The sequence below is a fragment of the Scyliorhinus torazame genome, chromosome 11, assembly GCF_047496885.1.
Source record: "Scyliorhinus torazame isolate Kashiwa2021f chromosome 11, sScyTor2.1, whole genome shotgun sequence".
NCBI classification, from domain to species: domain Eukaryota; kingdom Metazoa; phylum Chordata; class Chondrichthyes; order Carcharhiniformes; family Scyliorhinidae; genus Scyliorhinus; species Scyliorhinus torazame.
This window is the reverse complement of record NC_092717.1, coordinates 2,021,970-2,037,483: the sequence shown is the minus strand read 5'-3', so window position 1 is coordinate 2,037,483 and position 15,514 is coordinate 2,021,970. Positions and strand designations below refer to the sequence as shown.

Below are 15,514 nucleotides of genomic sequence, written 5' to 3'. Positions count from 1 at the left end.
CTACTTTCCAGAGGAGAAGTTTAAGATTGAGAGAGAGGAGGTGAGTGAAAAATCCCTTTTGAGTTTGAGACCCCAGAATCAGTTCTTAACTTGCAGCTGACTCCAAAAGAAGAAATGGAGCTTATGTGTCTCAGCTGTGACAGCATATTAAAAACACGGCACAAGTCAATGAGGCCGTCAGCATTCTGGAGTAGCACCTCTGAGGAGTATCCGGAGCTGAGTAAAACAAGCATTTTGTTGCTCTTGCCCTTCACAACGACCTACATGTGAGGTTGGATTTTCCGTTGTCACAAAGATGAAGACGCCACAAAGGAACCGGCTGAATCCTTCACCTGATACGCACATGGCCCTCTCTTCCTGTGAACCTGATTGAAGTGAGATCGTGAGGACCAAGCAGGCTCACCTCACGCATTAACGGTAAGAAAAAATGGTGGGTCGCAAAGGTCGGCCGGCGTGGGTCACGAGGGTCAGCCGGGTTGGGTCCCGAAGGTTGGCCAGTTGGTAAAAATGGGTCCTCGGTGTGGGGGGGGGGTGAAGAACACTGATGTACACTGTAAAGATTTCAACTTTCCTTGATTAATTTACAGGATGTGGGTGTTGCTGACTAGACCAGCATTCATTGCCCAGTGGTGAGAAACCTCCTTTAGTTCCTGCACTCACTGTGCTGTAGGTATACCTACAGTGCTATTAGGGAGGGAGTTCCAGGATTTTGACCCAGCGACAGTGACGGAACAGCAATCTATTTCCAAGTCAGGATGATGAGTGACTTGGAGGAAAACTCCCAACGTCGATGTTCCCAGGTATCTGCTGCCCTTTGTCCTTCTAGATGGTAGTGGTCAAGGATTTGGAAGGTGCTGCCTAAGGAGCCTTGGTGAGTTGCTGTTCATCTTGTAGATGGTACACACGGCTGCCAGTCTGTCAGTGTTGGAGGGGGCGAATGATTGTGGAAGTGGTACCAATCAAGCGGGCTGTTTTGGATGGTGTCGAGCTTCTTGAATGTTGTTAGAGCTGTACTCATCCAGGCAAATGGAGAGTATTCCATCACATTTCTGACTTATGCTGTATAGATGATGAACAGGCTTTGGGGAATCAGGAAATTGGTTATTGCTACAGGATTCCTAGCCTCTGACCTGTTCTTGTAACCACAATATTTATATAGTGAGCCCAGTTCAGTTTCTGATCATTTGTAACCTGCAGAGGTTAATAGTGGGGGTTCAGCTAGGGTAATGCCAACTCCTAGGGTGGCACAGGAAACAGTGGTTAGTACTGCTGCCTCGCAGCGCCAGGAACAATTCTGACCGTTGGTGACTGTGGAGTTAGTACGTTCCCTCCATGTCTGCGTACGTTTTCTCCAGGTGCTCCAGTTTCCTCCCACAGTTTAAAGATGTGCAGATTAGAATCATAGAATTCCTGCAGTGCAGAAGGAGGCCATTCGGCCCATCGAGTCTGCACGACCCTCCGAAAGAGCACCCTACCGTGGCCCAACCCTCCTAACCGTTGGTCACTAAGGGGCAATTTAGCATGGCCTATTCACCTCGCCTATTGGGACTGGACTGCTTCAGCATCTGAGAAGCCATGAATGGTGCTGAACATTGTACAACCATCAGTGAACATCCCATTTCTGACCTTTATGATGGAAGGAAGATCATTAATAAAGCAGCTGAAGATGACTGGGCCTAGGACAGGATCCTGAGGATCTTCTGCAGGGATGCCCTGAAAGGAGACGATTGATCTCCAACAGCCACTTTCCTTTGTACGAGGTGGGACTCCAACCAGTAGAGAGTTTTCCACCTGATTCTCTGACGCCAGTTTTGCTAAGTCTCCTTGTTTCCACACTTGGTCAAATGCTGCCTTGATGTCCCAGGCAGTCACTCTCACCTCACCACTAGATTTCAGCTCTTTTGTCCATGTTAGAACCAAGGCTGTAATGATAGCACTTTAAAAAATATATAAATTAGAGTATCCAATTCAATTTTTCCAATTAAGGGGCAATTTAGCGTGTCCAATTCATCTACCCTGCACATCTTTGGGTTGTGGGGGCGAAACCCACGCAGACACGGGGAGAATGTGCGAACTCCACACGGACAGTGACCCAGAGCCGGAATCGAACCTGGGACCCCAGCGCCCTGAGACTGCAGTGCTACCCACTGCGCCACCTAGCTGCCCGATGATAGCACTATTGATGCCCTTTCCATCACTTTGCTAACGATCAAGAGTGAACTAATGGAGCAGCAATTGGCTGGGTTGGATTTGTCTTTTTGTGTACAGGATATACATGGGCAATTTTCCACATGCTGTGTAGACGTCAGTGTTGTAGCTGTACTGGAACAGCTTGTCTCGGGGCGCAGCAGGTTCTGGAACAAGCCTTCAGTAGTCTGCAGGAATATTGTCAGGGCCTATTGACATTGCAGTCTCCAGTACCTTCAGCCATTTCTTGATATCCCGCGGAGTGATTCGAATTGGTTGAGGAGACATCTGTGATGCTGAGGACCTCTGGAGGAGGGGGCGATGGATCATCCACTCGGCACTTCAGGATGAAGATTGTTGCGAATGCCTCAGCTTTACCTTTTGCACCTATGTGCTGGGTTCCTCCATCATTGAGAATGGGGACATTTGTGGAACCTCCTTCTCAAATGAATTGTTTAATTGGCAACCACCATTCAGGGCTGAATGCAGCAGGACTGCAGAGCTTAGATCTGATCCGTTGGTTGTGGAATCGCTTAGCTCTGCCTATTACTTGCTGCTTATGCTGTTTGGCACACGTAGTCCTGTGTCGAAGCTTCACCAGGTTGATAGCTCATTTTGCAGTCTGCCTGATGCTGCTCCTGGCACGCTTTCCTGCACTCTCCATTGAACCACGGTTGATCCCCTGATTTGATAGTAGTGGTAGAGTGGGGGATATGTTGAGCCATGAGGTTACAGATTGTGGTTAAGTACGATTCTGCTGCTGCTAATGGCCCATAGCACCTCCTGGATGACTGGCCTCTAGTTGCTAAATCTTAAAAATCTCCCGTTTTTCACAGTGGTAGTGCCACACAACACTATGGAGGGTATCCTCAATATAAAGATGGGGCCTCTTTTCTACGAGGACTGCTGTGGTCACTCCCACCGATCCTGTCATGAACAAATGCGACTGCAGCAGACAGGTTGGTGAGGATGAGGCCAAGTATGTTTTTCCCTATTTTGGTTCCCTCAGCACCTGCCACAGACTCAGTCTAGCAGCTACGTCCTTCAGGACTTGACCTGCTCGTCCTGTGATGCATTCTTGCCATGCTTCCTCCAAGTGGCGTACAACATGGAGGAGGGCAGATTCAGCAGCGGAGAGGGGGGGGGCGGTGGTATGTGGTGATCAGCAGGAGGTTTCTTGTCCATGTTTGACTGGATGCCATAAGACTTCCTGGGGACGGCGAATCCCTCTCCTGACTGTATACCACTGTGCCGCCTGCCACCTGTGCCAGTGGGGCAGGACATACCCAGGGATGATGATGGTGTCTGGAACATTACCGGTAAGGTATGATTCTTGAGAATATGGCTGGCGAGCTGTTGCTTGACTAGTCTGAGAGAAAGCTCTCCCAATTTTGGCACAGGCTCCCAGATGATAGCAAGGAGGTTGACAGACTGGGTTTGTTGTTGTTTCCAGTGCCTAGGTCAATGCCAGGTGGTCTGGCCAGTTTCAATCCTTTTTGATTTTTTAAAATGGTTTGATACAACTGAGCGCTTTGCTCGGACACGTGAAATGAAATGAATGAAAATCGCTTATTGTCACAAGTAGGCTTCAAATTAAGTTACTGTGAAAAGCCCTTAGTCGCCACATTCCGGCGCCTGGTACGGGAATGTCAGAGGGAATTTAAGAGTCAACCATGTTACTGCAGATCGAGAGTCGTCTGTCTGCCAAAATGTGAAGGTGGCAGATTTCCTTTCCTAAAGGAAGGAAATGTCCCTAAATACCTCAAAACATTAGTGAACCACATGGACTGTAATGACAATGGTTTCTTAGTCATATTGGACTTTTAATTGCAGATTTTTATGAAGTAGCATTCCATCATCTGCCTTGGTTGGATTCAAACCTGTGCGTGCTGTGCTGCGTGCATATGTGTGTGTGTGTGTGTGTGTGTGTGTAGATTAGTGATAACAAATGCAAGTCCTTTACCGTCTGAAACTGGAGAATTTATAATGGAGAACAAGGAAGTGGCTGAACAATTAAACAAGTATTACTTCTGTCTTCATGGAGGAAGACACCAATAACTTCCAGAAATGCGAAGGAATCAAGGGGTGGGAAGGAGGAATTGAAGGAAATTGGTATTACCCAAAAAATAATGCTGAAGAAATTAATGGGACTGAAAGCCCATAAATCCCCAGTGTTAGGAAAACAAGGTCATTGTAAGGGCTTTACATTTCTATTGGTAAACATTAGAAATAAGGTATAGTTGTAAGTGGGATCACAGTACTACAATACGGGTTAGGCCATTTTGGACTGCGATGAGGTGCATTTCTTTGCTGAGGGTGGTGAACCTGTGGAATTCCCTTCCACAGAAGACTGGAGGCCAAATCACTGAATACATTTAAGAAGCAAATGGGGAGATAGAGAATCAGACATTGTCATGCTGAATGGCAGAGCAGGTTTGAAGGGCCAAATGTCTCCGTTTCTGAGGCACAGGAAGCAACAACGGCAAACCGAGTGCTGAAGAAGAGTTATATGATCTGGAACTTTCTCTCTACACTGATGCTGCCAAACATGCTGAGTTTTTGAGCATTTATTTTTGATTAGAGGGACAAACCTACTTGGCCTCGTCCTCACCAATCTACCTGTTGTCGAGGTATCAGTCCATGGCGATATTTACCAGGAGTGACCACCGCATGGTCCTAATGGAGATAAAGTCCCGCCTTCACTTTGAGGATATCCTCCAGTGTTTGTGGCACTGCCACTGTGTTAAATGGGATCAAGTTCAAACAGATCCAGCAACTCAAGACTGGACATCCATGAGGCGCTATAGGCTGTCAGCAGCAGTAGAATTGTACTTAGCCACAATGTCTTGGCCCGACATAATCCCCACTCCACCATTACCACCAAGCAGAGGATCAACCCTGCTTCAGTGACCTGAGGAAGGAGCAGTGCTCCGAAAGCTAGTGTTTGAAACAAACGTGTCGCACTTTAACCTGGTGTTGTAAGACTTCAGTGGGTAAAGTGTTAGTGACGGGTTCAATACAACAATGTGCATTCACGTGGACACTTTCATGTACAATACACCCCTTGGTACTCACAGACATGGATCAGATGTTGAGTATTAAGAGAATTAGGAACATACTGCCTGTGGAAATAGTTGAGTCGGAAACATTAGGGACCTTCAAGCAGCTATTGGATAGGTACATGGATTACGGTAAAATGATATAGTGTAGATTTATTTGTTCTTAAGGGCAGCACGGTAGCATTGTGGATAGCACAGTTGCTTCACAGCTCCAGGGTCCCAGGTTCGATTCCGGCTTGGGTCGCTGTGTGTGCGGAGTCTGCACGTCCTCCCCGTGTCTGCGTGGGTTTCCTCCGGGTGCTCCGGTTTCCTCCCACAGTCCAGGGATGTGCGGGTTGGGTGAATTGGCCAATGATGAATTGCCCTTGGTGTCCGAATTGCCCTTGGTGTTGGGTGGAGGTGTTGAGTTTGGGTGGGGTGCTCTTTCCAGGAGCCGGTGCAGACTCAGAGGGCCGAATGGCCTCCTTCTGCACTGTAAATTCAATGATAATCTATGATTAATCTAGGACAAAGGTTCGGCACAACATCGTGGGCCGAAGGGCCTGTTCTGTGCTGTATTTTCTATGTTCTATAATCAAACAGACGTGTGAGAAAGAGGGATTTTTTGGGGGGGGGAGGGGGGGGGGGATGGCTGAAGAAGTTGGGGGTGAGGAAGAAGTTTCAGGGAGTGTGACCAAGGTGAGTAAGATTCTGTAACCGGTAGTGGAGTGAAGGGGAGCAGTTTCTGGAAGAGACCAGCAGCAGAGAGAGATCAAAGGGAGTAGATTGGAGCCAGCTGGAGAAGGCTGTGGGACTTTAATACAGACAAACATCACTCTGGCTGGAAGGTTGATCAGCAGAGAACACAGACTTAACATAATTGGTAAAATAGCCAGAGGGTAAATGAGAATTTATTGAGCCATGATCTGGAATGCACTGCCTAAAAGGGCAGTGGAAGCAGCTTCAGTCGTAACTTTAAACGTGAATTTGTTAATACTTGAAAATAAGAAATTTAGAGGGCGATAAGAGAAAAGCTGGCAACTGTACAATGGACCAAATGTCTGTGTGTGTTACAAATACATATTTATTAAATTAGATTATAGAAGCACCACTTACCAAAGTACACTTTGTTTCTAAATGTATATTTTGGTGTTCTGTAGCCTGCTAGAGTTTTAATTATATATTTGGTTTCCCGAAAACATTTGCAGAATTACAGCACATGTATTTTGTGTGGACACATTCCTCCTTTTTGTCTTTATGCCATTTAAGTTCATATGGGGACCAGATATAAATAACCAATTAGTGATTCATTTACAGATAAAACAAGCTGTTGATTCTGGTGTTCTGATTCACAGTTTAGCCAATGAGACAAAACTGCGAAGAGCAACTCTTCCTCCAGTTGAGTATCTTAAAACATAAAGATACTGAAATAAAACTGAAGTACTTGGGTTCAAGTCCTTCGCTGTAGCTCGGTCTGCACTCCCTCCCTAACAGCACTGCGTGTGTACCTGCACCACATGAACTGCAGTGGTTCAAAGAAGGCAGCTCCCCACCACCTTCTCGAGGGCAATTCGGGATGGGTAATAAATGCTGTTCTAGCCAGCAACACCCACATCCCATGAAGAAATAGTCAAAGGCCTAGGACAGTGTCATTTGAACACCGTGATCTAATACATTAGAATATTATAATAATCTTTATTGTCACAAGTAGGCTTACATTAACACTGCAATGAAGTTACTGTGAAAATCCCCTAGTCACCGCACTCTGGCGCCTGTTCGGGTACACCGAGGGAGAATTCAGAATGTCCAATTCACCCAACAGCACGTCTTTCAGGACTTGGAGGAAACCGGAGCACCCGGAGGAAACCCACGCAGACACGGGGAGAGCGTGCAGACGCCACACAGACAGTGACCCAAGCCGGGAATTGAATCTGGGACCCTGGAGCTGTGAAGCAACAGTGCTAACCACTGCGCTACCGTGCCGCCCAATATCCAGTACATTTTAGATTACAAAAGTTTCTATACTTCAAAATGTGCTTCATTGGCTATAAGGCACTTTGACACATTGATAGTATCATGAAAAGTGCTATACTTTTTTTGTAATGTGACCAATTGGAAAATCAATAACTTGTCATAAGTTGTAACCTGTTTTTAACGCTTTGTGACTGTGCTTTGATTTGAAAAATGTATGTTTGCAGTAATTTCCAGTACTAATTGGCTTATGCTCTTCATGTTTGGCAGATAATCACAGATTTTGATATGACACTAAGCAAGTTCTTCCACAATGGGAAAAGATGTCCCACCTGTCACAGTAGGTATTTTGGAACGCCAACACTGTGATCCAATGAACTGTGCCTTCACATTGCTGAGAAACAGAAGATTTGTGCCCATAAAGCTAAAACCTGTCACATAAATTCTGAACTTTACGAAACTGTTTTGTTCATTCCTGCCAAATGTTTGTTTCATTTTCAAAATGTGTTTACTGGTACCCTGGTTTCATTGGGATTTTTAAGTTGCTGCGTGGATTGGCTATGCCATCATGGGGCCAACCTGCAAAGTAAGCTGCAGTTTAACAGTTGTCAGTTAGCTGTTGTGCATCAGGAGGGTTTGACCATCGATTTAACTCATCAGATTGATGGTCCTTTTTCATCCTTCTCTGCAAATGTTCGACATTGAGTTTCCACTTGATGTTTATCCCATTTTGCTTTGAATGAGATTTTGCTGTCTGTGTGACAGTTTATGACTGACGGCATTGTTGGGCAGATTTAGCACCTTCCTATAATTGTTCATTCTGAGTTTGCCTGTTGTAGTGGTCCTACGATTCTGCCAAGACCAGCAAACTGAACACAAGTTGTCACAAAGCTTCTTGGCCTGAATGACTGGGCATATTGATATGATTTATATGTATAAGGTTACAACAATATTGGTTGCCTGCAAGCACTGGTAACTGATTTTCCTAACCATGTATGCAGAATAGAATATCACTAAACAAGCATCAACCCTTAAATGAAAGCACAATACTGGCTGCTGCAAATAAAAACAAAACCTCGGCAGGTCTGGCAGCATCTGTGGAGAGAGAGAAACAGTTAACGTTTCAAGTCCAATGTGACTTCTTTGGAAGCATTAATCCAATACAGCTAAACCAAACAACTGGACTAAAACTACACAATTGATTTCCGGTACATATATGCTTGAACATTAATTTTATTCCTTTTTATTTTGACAGATATCATTGACAACTGCAAGTTAATCTCTGAGGACTGTAGGAAAAAGGTATTTGTTTCAACAGTAAACATTTATTTTCTTTAGTGTCATGTTTTCAATTTTCATTTGTATTTTTCTTTCTTATAGTTGTTCCAGATTAGGAATAAGTATTATCCAATTGAAATTGATCCAGCCATTAGTGCTGAGGAGAAGTACCCCTTCATGGTTGAATGGTAAGTCCTTAACTTATCCTTTTAGATAAATGTTGAATCTGAAAAATGTGTTCACCTGTAGGTGCCCTGCACAAGGATGAGAGCATGCATATAAACAAATAAGTACGATTTGATAGCAGTTGTAGAATCATGGCTGCAGAAGGACATGGATTGGGACCTGAATATTGAAGGCTACAGGTTGTTTAGGAAGGGCAGGAAGCGAGGGAAACATGCAGAAAGGAGTTCTGTTAATTAAAGATAGTATTAGCACAATAGAGAGAGGTGACCAAAATTATTGAAACCAGGATGCGGAAGTGATTTGGGTGGAGTTGAGAAATGGTAACGGCAAGAAGTCATTTATGGGAGTCATGTACAGACTCCCTACCAGTAATCATACGATAGGGTGGGGCACAAAGGAAGAAATCATTGGAGCTTGTCAGAAAGGCACGGTGATAATCATCGGCGATTTTAATCTACAAATAGACTGGAAAAATCAGCTGGGCAAGGAAGGCCTAGTTGAGTTCATTGTGAAGTAAGAAAAAGGAGTAAGGAGTAAGAAAAAGTCCAAAGGATGGACACAACATTTGTGGCTAACTGGAAAGGTAAAAGATAGTATCAAAGACAAAGATAAAGCACACAATTGTATAAAGACAGAGGTGGCAACTCAGAAGATTGGACAAAATATAAGCCACAGCAAAGGATGACTTAAAGATTAATAAGAAGGGAAACATTGGAGTACGAGAGAACCAGAAATATAGAGTTTTTATATAGAGGGCGGATCAGTCCGGGGTAGATGGGGGGGGGGGCGTGAGAATGGGGCGGGCAAGTGTCAATTGGTTGGGTAGCTCATTTTTCACGCTGGGTGAATCGGCCTTTTTCCGTGCCGGCCTTTTTCTGTACTGAAGCTTTATAATTTGTTTAAAACCTAAATGGTTTATTTTGATTTTGTTAGGGATGGAAATCCCTTCCGTTCTGTTTATAGATATTCTTGTGCCCTTTAACTCTGAGAACCTCCATGATACATCCTGATTTGAAATCTATGTTGTCGATGTACCCTTGTCATTGGACCTATAACTTGTATTCTCCAAATCAATGACATTGCAAGTTCCTTGAACAACTCTTTATGGAATGAAGGGTGAAGTCCAATTATAAAGAACATTTTTTTAATACTGGTTTTCAAGACGAGCCAGCCAACTGTTTCATTATTTAATAATTCAGTTTTTGATAACTTTCTTGACCATGAGATCAAAATAATTCCTCCTAAGTTCTCCGTATTTGCACCAACAACTTTCAAGATAAAAATTCTCTTGTACAGGTGGACAAAAGCTCACAATTTACTGATTGAACAAGGTATTGAGAAAGGGAAATTGGCCGAGGCGGTGAGGGAATCTGACGTGATGCTGAGGTACTACTACTAATAATGATTACTTTGTAATGATTAATAATGATCTTAGTGTCACAAGCAGGCTTGCATTAACACTGCAATGAAGTTACTGTGAAAATCCCCTAGTCGCCACATTCCAGCGCCTGTTGGATACACTGAGGGAGAATGTCCAATTCGCCTAACAAGCACGTCTTTCGGGACTTGTGCGAGGAAACCGGAGCACCCGGAAGAAACCCACACAGACACTGGGAGAATGTTCAGACTCCGCACAGACAGTGACCCAAGCTGGGAATCGAACCCGGGTCCCTGGCGCTGTGAAGCAGCCGTGCTGACCACTGTGCTACCGTGCCGTCCAGTAACTGCCGCGTTTCAGATGAGGGGCAGGGTGCAGTCCACGATCGCCACAGAAATATAGAACTGCATGAGCAATTAATTCAAACATTTACATCTTAATGTTTTATTATACAATAACAAATACATTAATACTCAGCAGAGCTCTGCAGCATTATGTTCTTTTAGATATTCCGTACAGGTATTCTTGAGATTTGTGTATAGAAATGTGTGAAGCGAGCTTATAACTTAGAAACATGCATACTTGAACAGTTCAGGTGCGTCAGCTGGTGTGACAGTGTCAGCACTTTATATTCACACATTTGTAAGAGTATTTCCTATGCCTGCATTTAGAGTTTGTTACCTCACCCAATACTCTTTTAAGATTACTTAAATATTAAATTTGGAATATTTATCTCCATTCTGTATAATTGGGTAGTGACCTTCAGTTGAAGCTATTCGTATATACCAGCTACTGGATTTGATTGGAATGTTACTGCAGTGTTGTGCTGCTCGTTATCATCCATTGTCGAACCTAGGTTCAGTGTTTAATCAAATAGACCTCCAGATAGCCCAAGTTCATGATCTTATATGAAAAGCAGAATGGTAAAAAGAAAGTTATGCCCAGATACGGAGGAAAGAGGCTGCGTGAAAAGTATTTGCGTGATTATTAATGAGAGAAACCAGAACTCAGCGCATAATTACTTTCAGAGGTTGTGTGAAAATCGTGGTTAGTTACGATACTGTGGTTTCTGGCGGGGGAAAATAATCCAAATTTAGTTGAATTTTGTAACTTGAAATGTGTTGTCCAACTCCAGAGATGGCTATGAGCTGTTCTTCGATAAGCTGAATGAACACAACATCCCAGTATTCATATTCTCTGCTGGGATTGGTGACGTACTGGAGGAGATTATTTCTCAGGCCGGTGTATTTCACTCGAATGTGAAAGTAGTTTCCAACTTCATGGATTTTGATGAGAAGGTGAGTTAACTGCCTTGATGTTTAATTCTGTGTGTTGTAGAATTATTTGCAACATTAGGAATGGCCATGAAAGTCAAACTTGCCTTATCGGTGAGAGCAAAAGTTGGGATCTTCAACTCCCGACGGATTTTGGAACTTCTGTGCATGCACAGCTCTTCATTTATTTTGTTCTTTGGGCACAGTGTGCCTTGCAAGAAGAAAAATGGCATGGAAATTGGGTCATGTGACGGAGTGGAGTACCGTTCGAAGACTAGTGTCTCAGGCAGGGGTTAGGAAGATCCCAAAAGAAGAGTCCCAGTGAGGGGACAAGGACAGGAAAAGGTCCCAGTTCAGTATTAATAAAATAGTGGAGCAAGAGAAAGAGGCTTCCATTAGGTATTGTATTTTGGGCCATTGGGACAAAGGTTCCCCTCTGGAGCAACAATCTCAGTGCGGCCAAAGATCTGAAGTTGTGCTGCTGAGTTGGTGTCTAAATGCGCACTGTGGAATCCAGGGGGAAAGAATCTCAAGAGATAAAATTGAAACACTGCAAGTTTGGCCGTTGTTGCCACTTTCCTAGTCAAGGGTTCTGAAGAAGCCCTTAAGATCCAAGAAGGCAGCAGAAGGTTGGTGACTAGATGCTGTGGGCTGTTGAGGCAAAGGTACCCCTTTTGAAGCAGTAGTATTCTGCTTGGCACAACTAAAGAGCAGACGTTGTGTTTGTGAGTTGGTGATTGAATGTGGACTCGGGAATCCAGGAGAACAGACTCTCGGGGGGTGAGATTGAATTCCTGCAAGCATCCCCGGGCCATTCTTGGTACAGTCCCAAGTTGGAGTGACTTTTGAAGAGAATTCCCAGGAAAGATCTTCCAGGGTGAAGAGAATGGAATCCCTCATGAGAAAGGGAGCTCAAGTGCATGGGTTGTTGAGAAATCCATGGACTCTGTCTTGGTCGCATCTGCCATTTATTGTGTAGTCTGGTGTGTTTGACCAGAGTTTGCTTGTTAATTCACGATATATCATATTAACCCTGAATGTTCGTGCATAAGATAGATATTGTAAATTGTTTTTATCTTTCAGAACTGTTAAAATTTTTATTAGTTCATAATCCATAGAATCTTGTGCCTTTGGTCACTGAGCAAGTCTTAAATCTCAATTTTGCCTGCTGTAACCAAACCATTATCAATCCCTAACTGGATCTTGCCAACAAGGGTTTGGCCAAGGACCATAAAAGAACTGTAATTTCTTGTAGATTATTGTATTACACTGTGACTACACTTAAAAATATCTTTTTTTATATAGCCCCTGTGAAAGATGTCCAACTTTGATCTTTGGTCCAGGTTTTTAAACAGTCAGTTATTTTTATTAGGTGAAAAACAGTTTATGATCAAAGTAATTAATGTAATTTTTTTATTTCAGGGTGTTCTAAAAGGCTTTAAAGGTGAACTCATCCATGTTTACAATAAACATGATGGAGCCTTAAGGAGCTCTGAGTACTTCAACCAACTGAAGGAGAATTGTAACATCATTCTTCTGGGTGATTCGTTGGGAGATTTGAATATGGCACATGACGTTCAAAATGTCGACAATATTCTCAAGATTGGATTCTTAAATGATAAAGTAAGAAATTTTATGACTGGTCATTAAGTTTTCAATTCTAACTAGGGTCCATGGAGCATTCTGTGCTCGTGTTATTTTCATTAAGTAAGCAGACAGGAGCATTCCCAATCGGAATAAACCAGCAGAGCCTCTGAACCATCACATTTATCAACATTTCCGTCTTGAGATTGAACCTCTTGGTTTATTCTGCAGTATTTTAGTAATGTTGAAGTGGCAATGCTAGGCATGATTTAATGTAACATTCAGTTGTGCATCAGCATTATTCAGTGGCTGTACGCCGCACTGTTTACTTTGGCCACAGAACTATTTTAACCTACTAGCCAATACTGTTTGGGTGGCTTGTTCTAAATATGGCCAGTGTGAAGTTGTGCTGATACAATCTGACATTAGTTCAATATGCAGGGCAATCTGCAGCAAGAGAATTACAAACTTGAAGAATTGCATGTATTTCATTGGTGTGCTTTATTGAAAATTAAGATTAATGTACATAAGTTTCAGATTTCTGTTTGTCAGCCATTCTCTATTTTGTTGCTGGGTATTTCATAGAATCCTTACATTGCTGAAGGAGGCCATTCAGCCCATCGAGTCTGCACCAATCCTCCGAAAGAGCACTCTACGTAGGCCCAACTCCCTGCCCTATCCCCGTAACCCCACCTGACCGTTAGACACTAAGAGGCAATTGATCATGGCCAATCCACCTAACCTGCATGTCTTTGGACTGTGGGAGGAAACCAGAGCACCCGGAGGAAATCCACACACACACTGGGAGGACGTGCAAACTCCACACAGACAGTGACCCAAAATTGGATTTGAAGCCGGATCCCTGGTGCTGTGATGCAGCCGTGCCAACCACTGTGTCACCGTCAATTAATTAATTATCCAGCAACACACTACAGTCTGTCTAAGGTGCATTGTACTAGAGCCTGAATTATAATGTTGTAATTACATGGCAAACAAAGCTATGTTTTTTCTCAAGATTAACTCTATTCACTGTGTGCTACATCACATCTACCATCCCAGAATCAAATGTACATCATTCTAAACTTCAGTATCTGTTTTTAATGTGCATTAGGTGGAAGAATGTTTGGAAAAGTACATTGACTCCTATGATATAGTATTGGTGAAAGAAGAGACATTAGATCTGACCAATGCTATTCTCCAGAAGATTCTGTGATGAGAAACTGAAGACGTCCAGGCCTGTGGAAGCTTGAAGCTGAAATACTCTTCTACCCTCTTGTGTAAATGAACAACTCCATTTATTGAAAATACTGCACATTCTTCAATACCTGATGCTGAAGAAAATATGTATTCTTAAAACTTGCACAAAAGTAACAATGATGTGTCCTCAGTGAATAACGGAAACGTTGCTGGTTCTTTATGAAAATAGGCAGTTAGATAACTAGATTTAAACTACCTCTAGATGTAATAGTTTAAATTCTGGCTTTAAAGTTTCAAAGCGTTTCCATGTGTGTTGGTGCCGTATATGCTGTTTAATAGGATTTTGAATATTGTACGCTTGGTGTGTTGAGTGGGCAGATTGCCAATATATAACCAGTTCTATCCGAGAAATGAGCACTGAGGCAGAATTTTAATCTTTCGCAAACCTTCTGTGGTTATGGATAATTCTGAGGATACTTTTGGTGTATCTGGATACAGCTTGTGTTGCCTGTTGAACATTGTCATCTGTATATTTTAAAATGAATAATGTACATGAAAGAAATAGTTGAACAGTGCATTAAATTGGTGGAGAGTTTTTTAACATTGGGTCTTAAAGCCCTCAATTTACCGCAATAAACTCTCCCACTCTATTTAATGAGAACTTTATTCTCATGCTCTTTGTTTCCGACGCTTCAATATTGTTGGACCAGATTAATCTTGCTGAAACTATTCAGCGATACATTTGATATTGCCTACATAATCTTCGGTCTGTTTGAAATAAGGTAATCAGATGAGGCCGTATTCATCAATACAATTAGCAAAATTATTATTTTATTTAAAAAAAAACGTTTGTGAGCAGGGCTCAGTGCAGTTCACCTGATCCAATCAATTTATGAGAACTCATTTATGAAGGTATCACAAATTTAATTATCTGTCAGCCATTTGATCTAACAGTGAAACGATTTGCTTTGAACTTCAGAACAAAATATCCTCGATCTCTTGAATGGGAACGACCTTCTAAAGTTTCTCATCTCAAGGCAGATGGAGCCCCTCTTCAGTGCAATTTGAGACAGAGTTCAAGTTTGGTCACTTTCTAAAATTTTGTTTGCATTTAACTACAGTCTGTTAAAATGTAAGTTTATTTCAGTTTTAGGCCTGAACTAAGTTCCTTGTGACGGGCCAGCTGCGGTAGCTCGTGAGAACTGGCTTCTGTAGCCACCGGTGCCTGACTGAGCTCTGTAGAATTCAGCTTTTAAAAAATCATTGCTGGCTGGCCCAGCATTTATTGTCCATCCCTAATTGCCCTTGAACGAAGAGGCATTACAGAGGGCATTTTAAAGTCAACCACATTGCTGTGGGTCTGGAGTCACTTGTTGGCCAGACCAATTAAGGATGGCAGATTTCCTTCCCTGAAGGACATT

General features: G+C 43.0%; 1 protein-coding gene across 3 annotated transcripts in view; it reads left to right on the top strand.

Moving 5' to 3' along the window:
* Positions 1-14,754, top strand: part of nt5c3a (5'-nucleotidase, cytosolic IIIA) — a 40,028-nt gene extending 25,274 nt beyond the window's left edge. For all 3 annotated transcript variants that reach the window (XM_072466850.1, XM_072466852.1, XM_072466851.1), the window contains exons 3-9: positions 7,467-7,536; positions 8,452-8,498; positions 8,577-8,662; positions 9,957-10,046; positions 11,174-11,336; positions 12,735-12,935; positions 14,008-14,754. In XM_072466850.1, the coding sequence (XP_072322951.1) occupies positions 7,467-7,536; positions 8,452-8,498; positions 8,577-8,662; positions 9,957-10,046; positions 11,174-11,336; positions 12,735-12,935; positions 14,008-14,109 (759 nt within the window). In that variant the 3' untranslated portion in view covers positions 14,110-14,754. The remainder of the gene's footprint in view (positions 1-7,466; positions 7,537-8,451; positions 8,499-8,576; positions 8,663-9,956; positions 10,047-11,173; positions 11,337-12,734; positions 12,936-14,007) is intronic.
* Positions 14,755-15,514: the final 760 nt, after the last annotated feature.